At 51.3% G+C, this 19007-nt stretch overlaps 1 protein-coding gene across 1 annotated transcript; it reads right to left on the reverse strand.

Annotated features, from left to right (window-relative positions):
• Positions 1–2534: 2534 nt before the first annotated feature.
• Positions 2535–8079, reverse strand: MARVELD1 (MARVEL domain containing 1). The gene is made up of 2 exons (XM_030941285.1): positions 5804–8079; positions 2535–3487 (listed from the first exon to the last, which is right to left on the reverse strand). Exon 1 carries the CDS (start codon positions 7900–7902, stop codon positions 7381–7383), a length of 522 nt encoding a protein of 173 aa, XP_030797145.1. The 5' UTR covers positions 7903–8079; the 3' UTR covers positions 2535–3487; positions 5804–7380.
• Positions 8080–19007: the final 10928 nt, after the last annotated feature.

Consider the following 19007-nt stretch of genomic DNA (forward strand, 5'->3'; position numbering starts at 1 on the left):
TTATGCCATTCTCCTGCCACAGCCTCCCGAGTAGCTGGGGACTACAGGCGCATGCCCCCATGCCCAACTAATTTTTGTATTTTTTGGTGGAGGCAGGGTTTCATCATGTTGCTCAGGCTGGTCTCGAACTTCTGAACTCAAGTGATCCACCCACCTCGGCCTCCCAGAGCGTGAGCCACCACGCCCAGCCTCTTTTTACTTTTTGTCTTTTTTGTTGTTGTTTTGAGGGTCTCACTCTATCGCCCAGGTGGGAGTGCAGTGGCACAATCATGGCTCACTACAGCCTCAACCTCCCAGGCTCAAGAGATCCTCCCACGTCAGCCTCCAGAATAGCTGCAACCACAGGCACACGCCACCATGCCCAGCTGATTTTTTTCATATTTTTTGTAGAGACAGGGTTTTGCCATGTTGCCCAGGCTGGTCTCGAACTCCTGAGCTTAAGTGATCTGCCCACCTCAGTCTCCCAAACTGTTGGAAATTACAGGCATGAGCCACTGCACCTGGCCCAGCTTCTCTTTTTACTTTTTACACATCTATACTGCTTACATTTTTTGATGGTGCATATTGGTATTATATTTTTAAGGATATATACTATTTTATTTTACAAATAACTATTGTGACCAAACAAAAAACACATAAATAAATCATGCTAACCAAACTTTTCTGTCTCATATTCCTGCTTTTTCCTTTGATCACTGAAAATATTCATTTATTAATTCTCGCTTTTCACCACTGACCACCCCACCTCCATCCCTAGAAAAGCAGGAAAAGTAACAGACATAAACCCTGAGGTTTCCCACTCAAAGGAGCTCATTATGTCTGAGAAGCAGTGTCTTACTTCAAAGTGCACTAAGCAGGAAATGCCAGATTAGGCCATTCCTAAACACCTGGTCTCCTGGAAGGAAAACTAAACTCCCCATAAACTTTAGAGCCTGCCAAAGGACCACAGCGCTTAAAGAAACCTCTGCCTTCCAGTCCCTGCCCTGTCGCTAGCCAGCTGTGTGACCATGGATAAGGCCTTTCCATTCTCTGGGCTCCATTTCCTCTATTGAATGGGATAGGAGATGTGGGGGGCAACAATGCCAACCTGTAAGACTACTGGGAAGGGACTGGGTGCCGTAGCTCACACCTGTAATTATAGCACTTTGGGAGACTGCGGCGGGTGGATCATGTGAGGTCAGGAGTTTGAGACCAGCCTGGCTAACATAGTGAAACCCTGTCTGTACTAAAAATACAAAAATTGGTGGGATGTGGTGGTGCACGCCTGTAGTCCCAGCTACTCGGAAGGCAGAGGCAGAATTGCTTGAACCTGGGAGATAGAGGTTGCAGTGAACTGAGAATATGCCATTGCATTACAGCTTGAGTGACAGAGCGAGACTCCATCTCAAAAAAACAAAAGACTACAGGGAAGATCAAATAGGGTAATGCAGGGAGAAGCATATTTTAAACTGCAAAACGCTCCACCACTAAAATAGAGTAGAGCAGGGGCTTACCAGCCTTTGGGGAAAGCAGAGCCACTTTTTACTTTGCCTGAAATTCACAAACAGACAGGAGAGGGAAGAGGGAAGTAGGGGAGGGGCCTTGGCAGCTGATGGTGTTTTCCTCCACCCACTGTCCAGTCACAAACCAAATTATGAAGACAGTGTGTGTGGCTGTGTGTATGTTTGTGTGCACAGGCACTGGAATGGTTCTTTGGAAAAGAGTGGGTGTGGTGCACACATGTGGCATCAGATCCCAGCCTGGAGCTGTTCCAGGTGACTTTTGAAATCTTCCTGTTTCCTGGCTGCAGATGTCACGCCCAGGGCACAGGGAGGAGGAGTGTTCCAGGTGAGTTTTGAAAAATCCTGTTTCCTGGCTGCAGATGTCACGCTCGGGGCACAGGGAGGAGGAGCCTGGGAGGAAGCCTTTTAACTCTGCCCTCACACCCTTTCCAGGGCATCCACCAGTAGCCAGCAGCTGGCTGGGCAAAGAATCTCAGGGGAATCGGGGGAAAGGCAGGTGGGGTGTGGTCCAGGCGGCAACACCAGAGCAGGCCACAGTGGTATACAGGGAAAAAAACAGGGCCTGGTCTACAGGAGACCCCAGTTCTGCCCCTCATCAGCAGTGTGGCATCAGGCAGGTTGCCACCATGCCCTGGACTTCGTTTCCCGTTCTGTAAAACGATGGGGTTGGACTAGAACAGGACACTCTAGCTCCACAACCACGGTCTTTCTGCGCCCAGAATGAGCGGCAGTGGAGCTCTGTAACAGAGGGCCCATTGAGAGCAAGGACAAAAGCCTCTGGAATTTCCTCCAGCCTCCATCAGGGACACAGGCAGTTTTCTTCCCTCTGGTTTCTGTCCTCAGGCAACCCCTGGTCCAGGCTCCTAACTGCACTGGACATCTGTGAACTCACTCTCTTTCCTTCCTAGAAGGAAAGAGGAAGCCAGAGAGGCAGAAAAGAGGCCAGCAGCAGGGCGTGAGGCACAATGAGACAGAATGGGAGGACCTCACACGGAGGGGTACTGCAGAAGACCAGGACAGAAGACACACACGCCAAGAGCAAACAACCAAACTTTATCCAGAAAAGCATATTTGTAATCACCACTAAACAATGAGGCACATCGGTCCCCCCTCCCCAACCACCCTCACTCTTCCCAAATCCACTCTCCCTTTTGGCTTTTATAGAACACTGTAGAAATCCTTTCCTGGGTCTGCAAATGGCCCTAGACTGGGATGGGAGCTGCCCACAGTGGTCTTGGGCTGGACTGAGTCCTGGTACCCAGAGAGAGAGGCCTACACAACTGCCTCCAGTATCCAAAAGTTCTGGGGGCAGGTCGGGTGGCCACCCCTATGGCACAGGGCCTTGAGGGAGGGTGAATGTGGGCGGTCTTACGTGTTCTTCTCATACCTGGCAGACAGAGGGAGCACAAGCCGCTGGAAGCCAAGCGGGAAGGCACATCTAGAAGAGCAGTGAGCTCTGGAATGCTACAGGCACGTGTGGATGGATGAGGCTCCATGGCGGCCAAGGAGATATCTGCTCCTGAGTAAGGTCACCTGACCACAGACAGCACCAGGGGCTGGGGGCTAAGAAGGAGATCTTGGGAAGGATGGACCTAAGCTAAAGATGTAACTTAGATGGTGATCTGAAAAAAGAAAAAAAGAATAAAGGCTGGAACTCAAACCCATTGTTTAGGGTACAGGAGTACACAGCTAAGTTCCAGGTGTCCAGAATCTTGTGTCCAAATCATAGCACAAGGAGAACAGGAATTCTCTTGAGTTAAGGCAAAATCAATCTTCACCCATCTGGGCTCTTCCATTGAATGGTGTGGAAAGGAAGCTGCTGGGCAGAGGTCATTCCTCTCCCCATCTCCCCCTACTGCCAGTGAAGACTCTGAAAGTTTCTGCAGGCCCAGGCCAGAATGGTGTTACCAGCCCAGGGCAGCGGCCCTGAAAGTGGTTGGTGTGACCAACTCTGGGAATCTCCATGGCCTCAGCAACATGGAAACCTGCAACAGGATAGCCAAAGTCAATGGGCTTCCAAGGCACCCCAAGTGTCTCACCCCAGGTTCTCACTGCACCAGCACTTGGGGCTGAGGGAACGTTACCCTTCCTGGAGCTTGGCAGTGGGACCTGGCCTAACTGAGACATTGAAGGAGTTGGGGGACTTTGGGATCAGTGTTCTAGAATTTCCCAGAGAAGAGAAAAAAACAACAAAAACAACCACAATTTGGCCGGGTGCAGTGGCCCATGCCTGTAATCTGAGCACTTTGGAAGGCTGAGGTGGGTGGATCACTTGAGGTCAGAAGTTCAAGAGCAGCCTAGCCAACATGGTGAAACTCTGTCTCTACTAAAAATACAAAAATTAGCTGGGTGTGTTGGCCCGCGCCTGTAGTCCCAGCTACTTGGGAGGCTGAGGCAGGAGAATGGCTTGAACTCGGGAGGTGAAGGTTGCAGTGAGCTGAGATCACGCCATTGGACTCCAGCCTGGGTGACAGAGCGAGACTCCGTCTCACACACACACACAGAAAAAACGAAAAACAAACCAAAAACCCCACGATTTTACTGGGTACAGAGTTTCAGTTTTACAAGATGAGAAAAGTTCTGAAGATAGATGGTGGTGGTGGTGGTGGTGATGGCTGCATAACAATATGAATGTTCTTTTTGAGACAGGGTCTCGCTGTCACCCAGGATGGAGTACCGTGGCACCAACACGGCTCACCGCATCCTCGACCTCTTGGGCTCAAACGATCCCCACCCTCAGCCTCCTAAGCAGCTGGAATCACAGGCACACACCACCACACTCAGCTAATTTTTAAAAACTTGTTGTAGAAATAGGATCTTGCTATGTTGCCAAGGCTAGTCTCAAGCCTCGGCGTCCCCAAAGTGCTGGGATTACAGACATGAGCCACTGTGCCTAGCTGTGAATGTTCTTAATGCCACTGAACTATACACTTAAAAATTGTTAAGATGGTAAATTTTAAGTATATTTTACCACAATTTAAAAAACAGCTACATTAACAGGTATATTACATGTTAATTAAAAACTAGATACATTAACATGTATCTAACATGTATTGATACCCTACTATATAGAGTATAGCCTGGTCATGAAGAGGCCAGGCTGTCAAGGTTCAAATCCTACCTCTACCACTCATTAGCTGGGAGACCTTGGGCAAGGTATTTAACCTCTCTGGGACTCATTTTCCTATTCGGAATATGGGAATGACATTAGAACCCACCTCAATAGGGTTATTGAGAGAATCAATGGACACCTGTAAAATGCTTTGGGATGTGCCAGCCACATAGTAGAGCTACACAGGTGCTCTGATGGCAACATATCTAGAATTACATTCATGCTTCACACACCCTAAAACTACACCTTTGCAACCTCCACAGAGAAATCTAACACCTGTGCACCTAAACTTTAAAAACAAGCTCACGAAAACACATGGCCGGCCGGGCGCGGTGGCTCAAGCCTGTAATCCCAGCACTTTGGGAGGCCGAGACGGGCAGATCACGAGGTCAGGAGATCGAGACCATCCTGGCTAACATGGTGAAACCCCGTCTCTACTAAAAAATACAAAAAATTAGCCGGGCGAGATGGCAGGCGCCTGTAGTCCCAGCTGCTCGGAAGGCTGAGGCAGGAGAATGGCGTGAACCCGGGAGGCGGAGCTTGTAGTGAGCTGAGATCCGGCCACGGCACTCCAGCCTGGGCGACAGAGCGAGACTCCGTCTCAAAAAAAAAAAAAAAAAAAAAAAAAACACACACATGGCCTCCCCTCTTCTAGTTTCTAATCCAGAGAAGGTTGAGCCTTTTCAAGCAGCAAGGCCAGGCACAGTGGCTTACACCTGTAATCCCAACACTCTGGGAGGCTGAGACAGGAGGATCTCTTGAGCCCAGGAGTTCGAGACCAGCATACAAAATATAATGGGGCCCTGTCTCTACAAAAATTTAAAAATTAGCCAGGCTTGGTGTCACGTGCCAGTAGTCCCAGCTACCTGGGAGCCTGAGGTGAGAGGATCACCTGAGTCTGGGAGGTCGAGACTGCAGCGAGCCATAATCACACCACTGCACTCCAGTGTGGGTGACACAGTAAGACTGCCTCAAAAACAAAACAAAAAAGAAAGAAAAAATAAAAGAGCAGACCATTGAAGGATTTTAGCAAAAAATATTGAATCTTCACAGTAGATACTGTGGTTATTACTGTCACCTCTCCAACTTGCTCTGAATAAAAACTCTTTAACTTTTGGAAAAGGAGTAGGCTCTGTGCTTTTTATTCAAATGCCCATGACCCCTTCCAGAAAACCAAGAAGCGTCTTACCTTACAGGCCCAGCCAGCAGGTCACCCCAGCGTCAGAGAGTGGTTCTTCTCTTTGGTAAGGGAGACCCACCCTGTCAGGTGCTTCAGGTCAGTGCCGGGATATCTTGCAGGTGACTTTCCTTTAGACTGGGAAAACCATCTGAACAACTTTGGCTTCATTTCTCCAACAATGTAAAGGAATGTTCCTATTTCCCAGTTCGGGTCTCTGGCTAGGGGCAGCAATCTCCTTCCTCGATGGGGTGGGTCCCCTCCCTCTGCTAGAGAAATTCCCTGGAGAAGAAAGAGAAGGCACTCCCGAAATCTTCAAACAGAACACAGCCAATGGGTTGGGCCCTTAGGCATGAATGAGAGCCTGGACAGCACAGGGATGCTTGGAACCTCAAGGTAGGAATACTGCTCCAGGCCCAGGAGCAGTTAATACAGTAAACTAAATTATTTCTCTAACAGCGGGACTTCTCAGAGTCTTTGATAAGCTAATGAGCATCTCCAGGAAAGGGAGACAGCAAGGCTGACAAACCCATTTGGGCTTGAAACCCTCTTTTCGGAGAGGCGGCTCCTGAGCCAGGGGTCCTGACTCACCCACCCTTTTAATGCAAACAGCGCTGGACTGCAAGTCTGGGTTCTAATCTTACTCTGGCTGTTCCCAAGAGCAGGCTCTGGGTCCCCATCTGTAAGAAGCGGTGGGGTTCACCTTAACATTCCGCCATGGTCGTGGGACTCCTAATGCAAACAGATATGGGGGGATGGGGATGAGGGGGGCGGCAGAAGCCTGTGAGGAAGGCTGGGAAGAAACTTGTGTCACGGAGAGGCCAGGACAGTTAGCGTGTTGGGGACTGGCCTGCAAAAACCTGAAGGACAAGGGCGGAGTAGGCAGAGGCACGAGGAGACTCCACAAGTGTATGCGTACAGCCCACCGGCTCCTCCTATCCGTCCCCACCTCGGCGGATGGGCCCCACCCCAGGACAACCAAGCACCGAGAGACTGAGTGGGAAGGGCTTCGCAGGATGCCCGCACAACCCCCAGCTAAAACCAAACTCTTCGCTCATCCTGCAACCAGCCAAGGCCTGTCCTCAGCTCCGCCCGCGGCCCAGCGCCTGCGTTTTACAGCACCGGAGGCTGGGAGAGCGGCCGGGGAAGGGGGTGCTCTTCCGACCGCGGGGCGGGAGGGAAGGGGGCAGGCGGAAGCCTGGTTCCAATTTGGGAGCCTCCTCCGGATCTACGCGGCGCCCGTCCACGTCTTAGTCTCAGCAGGGAAGGGAAGAGGAACCACAAGGTTTTGCCTCGGGGCGGCTGGTCTGCGAGTGTGCGTCCGCCCCTCGGATTGCAGCCTGCGCTGGTCCCAGGAGACTGCGCGTCCGGCGCGGCTGTCGGGATTCTGGGCAGTGGCTGGGATTCTGGGCGGCGGCGGCGCTGCCGTCGGGCGGGAGCTGCGCGTCAGGGTCCCTGGGCGCGGGCGACAGTGGAAACTGGGAGAGGGTGCCAGGGCGCACCCGCGCGGGGAGGCGGGGGAGGGACTGGGGGCGCTGGTCTCCGGGGGTCCCCCGCCCCGATCAGGGCCGCGGCGGGCGCGGGCGGCCTCACGCCACCTCCTGCTTGCCCTGGCAGCGACGCCCGCAGCCGTAGAGCGCCGAGAGCAGGTAGAGGCCGTGGCAGACGCCGCCGCAGACTGCGGCCGCCAGGAAGGCGTGGTAGGCGCAGGGCAGCGGGTAATCCTTGAGGTTGCAGTAGCTGTGGCGCTGCATCTGGTCACTCATGATGCCGGTCGCGGCGCCGTAGAGCGCGGCCGCCAGCACGTCGTGCGCCACGTTGACCACGAGCCAGCGCGAGCCCAGCACGGGGACCAGCTCGTGCTTGCCCAGCAGCGTGAGGAAGTAGAGGCCCAGGGTAAGCAGCCAGAAGAGCACCGACACGAAGAGCGCGAAGTGCACGGGGCCCTGGTACTTGCTGGTGGCGATAGTGATCCAGAAGGCAGCGCCGGCCAGCAGCTGCAGCAGCCGCAACACGCCCAGGGGGCTGCGCAGGAAGGGCCGCTGCAGGCGCACCGCGCCGCGGGCCGCACGCGCCTGGGGCGGCGGCTGGCGCGGGGGCGGCGGGAGCATGGCCCCCGGGCGCGGTGGCGGCGGCGGCGGCGCCCCGAGCAGCGGAATGGCGGCGCCTTGCTCGCTGGGGCAGCCCGGCCCAGATGCCCGCTGCGCCCGCCGCGGCCTCCTCGCCTTGCTCCCCTCTTAGTCCTCTCTTCCTCTCCTCCTTTCCCCACCCTTCCTCTCCTCTCTCCTCCCCTCGGCCCTCCTCGCCTTCTCTCTCCCGCTCTCCACCCTTCCCACCCGCCCCTTTCCCTTCCCCTTCCCCTCCGCGGTCTCCTCCCCCGCGCGCTCCGCCCGGCTTCCTACCATCTCTCTTGCCGTCTCGCTCACCACCCTGGCGCCCCCCTTTCTCCTCTGCGCCAGGCCCGCAGCTCGGATTCCTTCATCCTCGGGCCAGGGCAGGGCGCACCTCCCAGCCCGACGCGGGCCTTCCGCCCTCCCCGCCCGTGCGCTGCTGCGCCAAGTTTGCCACATCTGGGGCGGCCCCTACCCGCGCTGCCTCCTCCTTTCCCCTTTCTCCAGCCATAGCGCCCACCCCTGGCCTCTGGGCTCTTCCTGGGCGCGGGAGGAGAGCAGTGCTGGTTTTGAACTGACATCCACTGTCACCTGGACGTCGGCAGTCTACTGCCAGGGCCCGCCTCGTCCTGTCCAAAGCTGTTCAAGTTCCCGGTGTCGGAGTAAGAGTCCATCACCCACCAGAGGCACCGCCACCCGTCCCACTCGACACAAGTTTATTGTCCACACCCTCTTTTATCCAACCCTTCCTTACCATCCTCCCATCTTGCCCAGATTCAAAATACGCTACCTAACATGGCCGGGACACAAACCCAGGGCCAAGAGGAAGCAAAGCCCACCGGCTTCACTAGTAGGCCTAACTGCTTGTGATGGAGGCTAACGATGCTTTACATTATTGTTATTCCGTGCGACCGCTTTACCTGCGTTCTCATTTAACCCTCAAAACAACCACAGATACACGCAACTCCGCTCATTTTACTGAGGAGGAATGAAGACCAGAAAGCTGGTAACTACCGCGAGGATGATCTCGATCTCCTGACCTCGTGATCTGCCCGCCTCAGCCTCCCAAAGTGCTGGGATTACAGGCGTGAGCCGCCGTGCCCGGCCAATATACATGTGATTTTTATTAATTGAATGCTTACCGTATTCTAGGCACTATGATGCGCACTTTGTATTCGTTGTTTAACTTGATCCTTACACCAACCCTAGAAAATGATTGTTATTCGCTCTGATTTGCTGATGGGGAAACTGGGGCTTACAGGGTTCAAGAAGCTGACCATGGCTGGGCGTGGTGGCCAACCCCTGTAATCCCAGCACTTTGGAAGGCCAAGGTGGGTGGATCATGAGGTCAGGAGTTTGAGACCAGCCTGGCCAACATGGTGAAACCCCGTCTCTGCTAAAGATTCAAAAATTAGCCCAGCCTGGTGGCATGCGCCTATAGTCCCAGCTACTCAGGAGGCTGAGGCAGGAGAATCGCTTGAACTAGGGAGTCAAAGGTTGCAGTGAGCCAAGGTAGCGCCATTGCACTCCAGCCTGGCGACAGAGCAAGACTCCATCTCAAAAGAAGAAGAAGCTGACCATGTTCACAGGAAGGTGGTGACAGCTCAAACACCAGCCCAGGGGAGCTGACTCCATACCACATTTAAAGTGCACTAATATAATTTCCACATTTTATTCTTGACTACACTCACAGGGACCCGGAAAGGCTAAGTGACTTGCCCAAAGAAACCCAACTTGTAAGTGTCATTGTCGTGACTCACACCTAGGTCTTCAGATCCCAGTTTCAGGGCTTTCCCCTCAGTATCCCTTAGGATCCCTCTGTGCCCTGGGGGGACATCTTCAGTGCCCTCTATATGCCAGTCTTGAGTAGGGCGTAGACTCAGATGGGCAGCTGGGAGCTGAAACTGGGTGCTGGACTGGTGATAGGGGATTAATGTGAGTGGGGGACCTAAGTGAACAAACTTTAAGAGAGAGAGAACATAATCCTTCCTTTCTAAAAAAGGCATTGGGAGATTTGAGGGTCAGGGCGCCACCTGGTGAGCATAAACTTGCAGCCCCTGGAGTCACATCACCCCTTACAAGGAAGCGCCTGCAGGGGCTTTGGGGCGATATTTTTAGCCTCTGGAATCCTGGAATGTTTTCACATTCCACGGGGCGGTCCAGCGGACTCTCTGGAAAAAGAATAACATGCAGGAAAATTCTGATTCTGCCCAACTCAACGAATATGGTCTAGGCACCTGCTAGCTGCAGACAATCTGGATGTGGAAAGCAGGAATGAAAAGGACCAACTTCTGCCCTCAAAGTGTTTGCACTCTGCTGGTAGGGGAGGGACCATTATGGACACAAAAGAGAGGTGTAGATGAGGGTTCTAAGGAAATACAAAAGGGGAGGAGAGAGTATGTGAGGGGAGGGCTGGGGAATCTTTCAGTACAAGGTGTCATTGGAGGCCAGATAGAACCATCAGAGGTAGGAGACCAGAGTTGCTGGGAGTGGCACCCCGCCATGGGTCCAGAGCATGGCTGGATGTTATCGCTGGGCATGCCACAAATGCAAGGCCATGGTTGCTCTTTCCCCTGCCATTCTTCAAGGTCATGTCTGCAGCCAGCAACCTTAAGAGATAAGGGAACATCTCCCAAAGAGCAGGCTTGCTTACAATAAAAATGGTGATGGAGGCTGGGCGCGGTGGCTCAAGCCTGTAATCCCAGCACTTTGGGAGGGCAAGACGGGCGGATCACGAGGTCAGGAGATCGAGACCATCCTGGCTAACACAGTGAAACCCCGTCTCTACTGAAAAAATACAAAAAACTAGCCGGGTGAGGTGGCGGGTGCCTGTAGTCCCAGCTACTCGGGAGGCTGAGACCGGAGAATGGCGTAAACCGGGAGGCGAAGCTTGCAGTGAGCTGAGATTCGGCCACTGCACTCCAGCCTGTGCGACAGAGTGAGACTCCGTCTCAAAAAAAAAAAAAAAAAAAAAAAAAAAAAATGGTGATGGTGGCCAGGCGTGGTGGCTCATGCCTGTAATCCCAGCACTTTGGGAGACTGAGGCAGGCAGATCATCTGAAGTCAGAGGTTTGAGACCAGCCTGCCCAGCATGGTGAAACCCCATCTCTACTAAAATTTCAAAAATTAGTCCGGCATGGTAGCACACGCCTGTAGTCCCAGCCACTCAGGAGGCTGAGGCATGAGAATCGCTTGAAACCAGGAGACGGAAGTTGCAGTGAGTCAAGATTGCACCACCGCACTCCAGCCAGGGCAACAGAGCGAGACTCTGCCTCAAAAAAAAAAAAAAAAAAAAGAAGATGGTGGTGGCAACAGTGGCAACAGTGGTGGGTTCCCCAAGTTCAGTGCTTCTCAGCTATGTCATAAACACTGCCGGTGTAATGTCCACTTGCACCCCTCTGTTGTTGTTCCTGTGAGAGTTGAGGACAAGGGGAACAGACATAAGTAGGATGTTCAGGCTGCTTTATCTGTGTCTGAGGAATCCTGTCTTCTACCAGCATCTAAGAAACAACACCAGGCTAGTTTATTGGTGGAGTAAAATCCCAGCCCCTGGCAGGCGTTCTAGGCAGAAGGAACAGTGTGAGCAAAAGCAGTGCCTACACTGTTAAGGGAACAGGGTAGTGCTGCTTGGTTGATTATCTAAGCCTCAGGGCAATGACTTTCAATTGGCCAGAAAGGAAGGCTAGAAACTTGTAACAAGAAGAAATGTGTGGCCCATGCTGTGACCCCGTGATCGGCACTTAACAGTTCACAGTCAGATCCTGTTCTGTCTCCAGGCTACTGTAAAAGTACTGCATATATAGACTCAGCTCACATTTTTTAAACATCTATTATGTACCAGGCCCTGGGCTGACACCGGACACAAATCAGCTAATGGCAGAGGCAAAATGCAAAGCAAGAAAGCAGATGGGTGGCAGGACCTGCAGAATCCTGCCTTGAGTCTTATGATTAAATTACTAGATAAACATTCCCTGAGCAGCTACTGTGTACCTGGCAGTATGCTATCATTAGATGCCTGAGCTGGAAGAGGCCTTAAGGATCATTTGCTTCAGGCTTCTCATTTTACAGAGGGAGTAACTGAGGCCCAGAGAGGGGAAGCGACTTGCCCCAGGTCACACTGCTGGTTAATGATGGGAGTGTCAAGTTTAGGTCTCCTGACACACAATATGGTGTGTTACTACAATACTCTGTGACACCATCAGGATGGCACCCAAACAGGAAACTCCCTGGAGCTGTAGGGCAGGGGGCTCTGTTCAGGAACACGGTGGAGCCAGGCCCAGGACACGTACTCACATCTCTGGACCAAGAGGCTCACTCCTCCTGGCCTATTCCCAGGATGGCTCCCACCAGGCTGTCGGAACAGAGGCTACTGGGGTAGTCAGTGAGGTCCCCTCTGGGGGTCACTTCTGGGAGGTGCTGGCTGGGACTCTGGGTGGCTCTTGAGCTTGTTGATCCAGCCCCCAGGGAGTACCTGGGCCTTTGCCTGAGCCGTGAGGCAGCCTGGACTCTGGACAGTTGTTTGCAGCAGCAGGGGTCAGGGGCCTCGGTTCGGACCTGATCTGACCTTCACGATCCAGACCTGGTGAAGGCATTTGACTCTGGCAGAACTCAGCCCTCACCCCTCAGGGAACACCGGCCAGGACCAGACCCCAAACCACCCAGACTGATTTTTGTGTGAAGCCACCCAGGACACTGGCTGGCAAGGCTGGGACCCTTAGGCTGAGTAATTGTGGGCAACTCTGGTAGGTGCTTCTGAGGCCATGCCATCAAGAGGCTGCCCATGAGGTGTTGAAGATGCCCTTGCTGGGACCCATGATGGGGATGTGCACAACCCCGAAGACCACAGGGGAAAGTGGGGCCGCATCTGAGTGGTTGGACGCCCTGAGCCAGGACGGACTGGGTAATCAGCACTGCTCTGACAGTCCCACTTTGGGTAGAAGTGGGGCTGGCTCAACAGTAATAACTAACATTTGCAGAGCACCTACTGCATTCCAGGCACTACACCAGGTGCTCTCTGCATTTGTCTCATTTACTTCCCACAATAGCCCTGTGAAGTAGGAGTTGTTAAAACCATCCTCATTTTAGGCCAGGGGCGGTGGCTCACACCTGTAATCCCAGCACTTTGGGAGGTCGAGGTGGGTGGATCGCCTGAGGTCAGAAGTTCGAGACCAGCCTGGCCAACATGGTGAAACCCCATCTCTACTAGAAATACAAAAAGTAGCCAGGTGTCATGGCATGCGCCTGTAGTACCAGCTACTCGGGAGGCTGAAACAGGAGAACTGCTTGAACCCGGGAGGCGGAGGTTGCAGGGAGCTGAGATCGCGCCACTGCACTCCCGCCTGGGTGACAGAGCGTGACTCCATCTCAAAACAAACAAACAAAAACAAAACAAACAAACAAATCCTCACCTTAAAATGAGGAACCTGAGCCCAAGACATAGGGAGGTTATGTGGCTCATCCAGTGTCACACAGCTAGTAGAGACAGAAATTCCAAATTGGGGCTTTTAACCACTGCGTTTATCTGAGGCTTCAGCCTTGGTCTAGGAGGAGACAAAACATCAGAGGACTGCCACTGAATGGCAGGAAGGAGAATGGTCCCGATTTTGTGGGGAGGGTCAGGAGGTAGAGGGCTGGGCAAGAGGCCCCAAGAGTGAGTGGGGCCAGGCAAAAGACCATGAGAGTGGGTGTGGTTGCTGCAGTCCCTGAGATTTGCACTTGGGAGCCTGACTGTTTGCTATTTCCATGTCTCCCCCTGCTATGCTAGGGAGCCCCTGGAATGGGGGATTTGCCCCCTAACTCCCTATCCTATCCACAGCAGAAGCTTTTTTTGTTTTGTTTTGTTTTTGTTTTTGTTTTATTTGAGACAGTCTCGCTCTGTCACCCAGACTGGAGTGTAATGGTGTGATCCTGGTTCACTGCAACCTCCACCTCCCAGGTTCAAGTGATTCTCCTGCCTCAGCCTCCTGAGTAGCTGGGATTACAGGCGCCTGCCACCATGCCCGGCTCATTTTTGTATTTTTAGTAGAGATGGAGTTTCACCATGTTGGCCAGGCTGGTCTTGAACTCCTGACCTCAGGTGATCCACCCGCCTCAACCTCCCAAAGTGCTGGGTTTACAGGCGTGAGCCACTGGGCCCAGCAGCAGGAGCTTTAATGTAGGAGGATGCCCCCAAGGGCTGGGCTGGAGTTGGATGATGCTCTGTGCTGAGTGTTTATCTGCATCACCTCCTTATCCCACACGACAGCCTATAAACTGGCTGGTTTGTGTTCTATTCAGGCCTTCAACTGATTAGATGAGACCCACCCACATGGGGAGGGCAATTGGCTTTCAGTCTACCAAAGTACATGTTAATCTCGTCCACAAACACCCTCACTGAAACACTCAGGATCATGTTTGAGCAAATAGCTGGGCATCCTATGGCCCAGTCAAGTTGACACATAAAATTAACTACCACAAGCAGATGTGCAGAGACGAGGCATAGTAAGAGACAGAAAACAGCTGCCTGTGACTTGCTCCAGGTCATTCAGCTGGACTTCACATCTGTGAACACACTTTAGGCTTACAGTACCTTTCTCCCCACTTCTTGGGCAAACTTAAACAGATTTCTGTGCCTTACATTGACTCTGTAGTTAAATAAGGAGGGTCTGCAGCCAAAATGCCAGAATCTGAATCCTGGTTCCATGCGGGCGGGTTTTAAAAAAATAGCTGGAAATTCTGTGACTCTCCTCCCGTCAAGATGTTGGGTCTATGTCCACTTCTCTTGAATCTGGGCAGGCGTATGACTCAGTTGTAACTAATGGCAGTAACAACACTGTATCTCTTCTAGGTCATGTCAAAAAAGGCAATGCAACCTCGGCATGGTGGCTCATGTCTATAATCCCAGCACTTTGGGAGGCCGAGGTAGGCAGATCGCCCTGACCAGGCTGGAGTTCGAGACCAGCCTGGGCAACATGGCAAAACCCTATCTCTACCAAAAATACAAAAAAATAAAAAACAAAAAATTTACCTGGGTGTGGTGGTATGAGCCTGTAGTCCCAGCTACTTGGAAGGCTGAAGTAGGAGGATCGCTTAAACTTGGGAGGCAGAGGTTGCAGTGAGCCAAGATCACACCACTGCACTCCAACCTGGGTGACAGAGTGAGACACTGTCTCAAAAAAAAAAAAAAAAAAAAAAAAAAGGCAATGAATGCAGCTTCTGCCCTATTTGCCAAAATACACATACACTTGAAGCCTTGAGCCACTGTGGAAGAAGTCTGGCTATTCTGAGGCCACCATGCTTCTGGTCACATTGAGAAGCCACTGAAGCACTCCAGTCAACAGTTCTAGTCTTCAGGGTTCCTCAGGCTAGGCACCAAAGAGATAAGAAATAGTTATTCCAGCCCCTCCAGTTATCAAGTCAACCTCAGCATTCAAGGCTTCCCAGCTGAAGTCCTGACACTGTGGAGCAAAAGCAAGCCCCTCCTGCTGTGCTCTGGCTGAATTCCTGTGTAGTGATCATGGTTTTGGTTTTTTGTTGTTGTTTTTGTTTGGTGCTTTTCTGTATTTTATAATGCATTTATTTTACTTTCTGTAATTTAAGATATATTTTTGATACCTTGGGCCCTGGCATACCAGTGGAGGGACTGCCTCCTCCAGAGCCAGCTAATTTCTTTTTTTCTTCTTCTTTTTCTTTTTCTTTCTTTCTTTTTTTTTTTTTTTTTTTAGACAGGGTCTTGTTCTGTCACCCATGCTGGTGTGCTGTGGTGCAAACACGGCTCACTGCATCCTCTAACTCCTGGCAAGAGATCTTCCTGCCTCACTCTCCCAAGTAGCTGGGACTACAAGTGTGCACCACCATGCCTGGCTAAGTTTTTATTTTTGTTTTTTTGTGGACCTGAGGTCCCACCATATTGCCCGAGCTGGTCTTGAACTCCCGCTCTTAAGCGATCCTATCCCTTCAGCCTCCCAAAGTGCTGGGATTACAGGCATGAGCCACCGTGCCCAGCCTAATTTTTGTATTTTTAGTAGAGATGGGGTTTCACCATGTTGGCCAAGCTGGTCTCAAACTCCTGACCTCAGGCAATCCGCCCGCCTTGGCCTCCCAAAGTGCTGGGATAGTTGGTGTGAGTCACCGCACCCGGCCCGTATTTGTGGATGAACTGCAACCTAACTTATTAGGTACACAAGATTGAAAACGTAATTTATGAGTATACACCTGTAACAATCACTGAGTCTTGGCCAATCCGGCAGCCATACTTCAACCACTCCTACACTGCTGAGTGTTCAAACTGTCTTCAAATAAGGCAAATGCCAACCTGTAACCAATCCAGCTGTTTCTGTACCTCACTACTGATATTTGTATGTCACTTTACTTCTTTTTTGAGACGGAGTCTCGCTCTGTCGCCTAGGCTGGAGGGCAGTGTTGCAATCTCAGCTCACTGCAACCTCCGCCTTCCAGGTTCAAGCGATTCTCCTGCCTCAGCTTCCCAAGTAGCTTGGATTATAGGCATGTACCACCATGCCCAGCTAATTTTGTATTTTTAGTAGAGATGGGGTTTCACCTAGGCTGGTCTCAAACTCCTGACCTCAGGTGATCTGCCCACCTTGGCCTCCCAAAGTGCTGGGATTACAGGCCTGAGCCACTGCACCCAGCCATCAATATTGTTTTCTAAAAGAGTTTTGACACCCAGCCAGGTCATTGGTTCCCAGGGTATCCCTGGATTATAAGACAAAACTTGCTCTCTTGAGGTTCTTCATACTTCTTCCTACTAGTTTTGTCATCACCCATCATCACCCACTATATCAGAGTCCAGTCTCCACACAGTCATTTAGACAGGCGAAGTTTGATATAAAGACTCATTCACTGTAACAAGGAGTTGGAGTAGTGAGGGACTGGCTCATAAGACAAGGAGAATGCTAAAGAATAAGGAATAGAAGATATAAGGGGCAGCTTCTAGGACCTAGGGCTGAGATAGACACCCAAAAAAGAGTGTCTTCCCCACCCTTCCTCCAGGGCTGAAATCCAGACTTCATTGGAGAGGATGGGGCTGTGGCTCACTGGAGGGCAAAGAAGTCATTGTGGTGCTGCACTGGTGGAACTTGCTAGAAATCTGCCATTTAGGTATGCTGGGGAAGTTGCTCACAGGGAGGTACTGCATCTCAAAACCTGCTGCAAAGTCACCCAAAGAGGTGCCAAGGGAAGCTCCTCACCATAGTGTGTTGCTGACTGCCATGCGCTGTAGGACCTAGGCACTGAAGAAGCTGCTCACACCATAGGAGCCCACGCTGCAGCAGCCTGGGCTGGAGAACCAAATGTGCTCCAGGGGTCAGGCCATAGAGGAACCTCAAACGTTTCAAGAGGCCAGACATGGTGGTACACGCCTGTAATCCCAGCACACAATTAGCTGAGCATGTTGGCACACGCCTGTAGTCCCAGCTACTTGGGAAGCTGAAGCGGGAGGATCCCTTGAGCCCAGGAGTTTGAGGTTGCAGTGAGCCATGATCACACCACTGCACCCCAGCCTGGGCGACAGAGTGAAACCCTGCCTCAAAAACCAACCAACCAACCAAAAAAACCCACAGGAGCCTAATGAGAGGCACACACAGGAACCAAAGAGAGAAACCCATAAACCCTTGCCTCCTACAGTGTCCACTAGGTCCCTCTACTAACAAAGCTGAGCATTGTGTTAGCTGGAAAAGAAAAAGTATTTACCAGGCTCCTCTCCAGGATCATGGAGTTGTACAACAGAAGGTGCATTTGTTGCTGGAGGCAACAAGTTGATAACTGGCACAGTGGATCAACACTCAGCTTCCATATCCACTCCTATATACATTTGAATTTCCATGCAATAATGAAACAGCTCCCTATTTCCACCTAAAGAAGACCAACTGTCTTTCTTATAAATGAAGAAGTTCTCATCCTCTCTCCCAAATAAGAAGACACACAGTCCCAACAATCATTGCATCACTGGCTCTACTAAAGACTTATCAAATGCGGTCATGGTCTCTATTATTTTTTACCTAAAGACTAAATTGTAACATTAGCTTGCATGCAGCAACTTACATAGGAAATAAAAATGGAGAGAAAGAGAAACAAAAAAGTTAGTGCTGTGATTTGAATGCTTGTGTCCCCCCAAATTATTATGTTGACATCTTAACCCCACAAGGTGATGGTATTAGGAGGTAGAGACTTTTGTGTGGTGATTATGTCATGAGGGCAGAACCCTCGTTGATGGAACAAATGTCCTTCTAAAAGAAGCCCCAGAGAGATGTCTTGCCCTTCCACTATGCGAGGACACAGCAAGAAGGTGCAATCTACGAATTAGAAAAAGGCCCTTACCAGGCAATGAATCTGACAGTGCCTTGATTTTGGACTTCCAACCTCTAGAACAGTAAGAAATAAATTTCTGTTGTTTAGAAGCTAGAAGCTGCTTGCTGGCTAGGCATAGTGGCTCAGGCCTGTAATCCCAGTACTTTGGAAGGCCAAGGTGGAAGGATCGCTTGAGGCCAGGAGGTTGAGACCAGCCTGGGCAATAGAACAAGATCTCATCTCTATAACCCACCCACTCCCATAAAAAAAAAAAAAGCAGCAGCAGCAGCAGTAGCAGCAGTAGCTACCTAGTCTATGAGATTTTGAACAGACTGAGGCAGCATGTAAAAAAGTCCCACATATACATAACAAACAGAAAGAAAACATGCAAAACTACTACTATAGTCCAGGTGGCCGGTCACAAGACCAGGCTAATAATCGGTCACAAGGCTGTAATTGATATCTATGCCTTCCTTCTTTCATTACTCATTCCGTATTTCCCCTCATTTTAGCCAGAACCATGGATGAGTGAATTTTTTCATGTGTTGAAGTAACCCAAAGTTTTGTTTCTTTTTCTTTTCTTTCTTTTTTTTTTTGAGACGGAGTCTTCCTCTGTCGCCCAGACTGGAGTACAGTGGTGAGATCTTGGCTCACTGCAGCCTCCACCTCTCAGGTTCAAGCGATTCTGCTGCCTCAGCCTCCCAAGTAGGAATATATGCACATGCCATCATGTCTGGCTAATTTTTGTATTTTTAGTAGAGGTGGGATTTCACCATGTTGGCCAGCCTGGTCTTGAACTCCTGAACTCAAGTAATCCA

The sequence above is a fragment of the Rhinopithecus roxellana genome, chromosome 11 (genome assembly GCF_007565055.1).
Source record: "Rhinopithecus roxellana isolate Shanxi Qingling chromosome 11, ASM756505v1, whole genome shotgun sequence".
Lineage (NCBI taxonomy): Eukaryota > Metazoa > Chordata > Mammalia > Primates > Cercopithecidae > Rhinopithecus > Rhinopithecus roxellana.

What these genes read in the sequence shown, in the direction of transcription:
- MARVELD1 (XM_030941285.1), bottom strand. Translation starts at nt 7,902, where the DNA reads ATGCTCCCGCCGCCCCCGCGCCAGCCGCCGCCCCAGGCGCGTGCGGCC.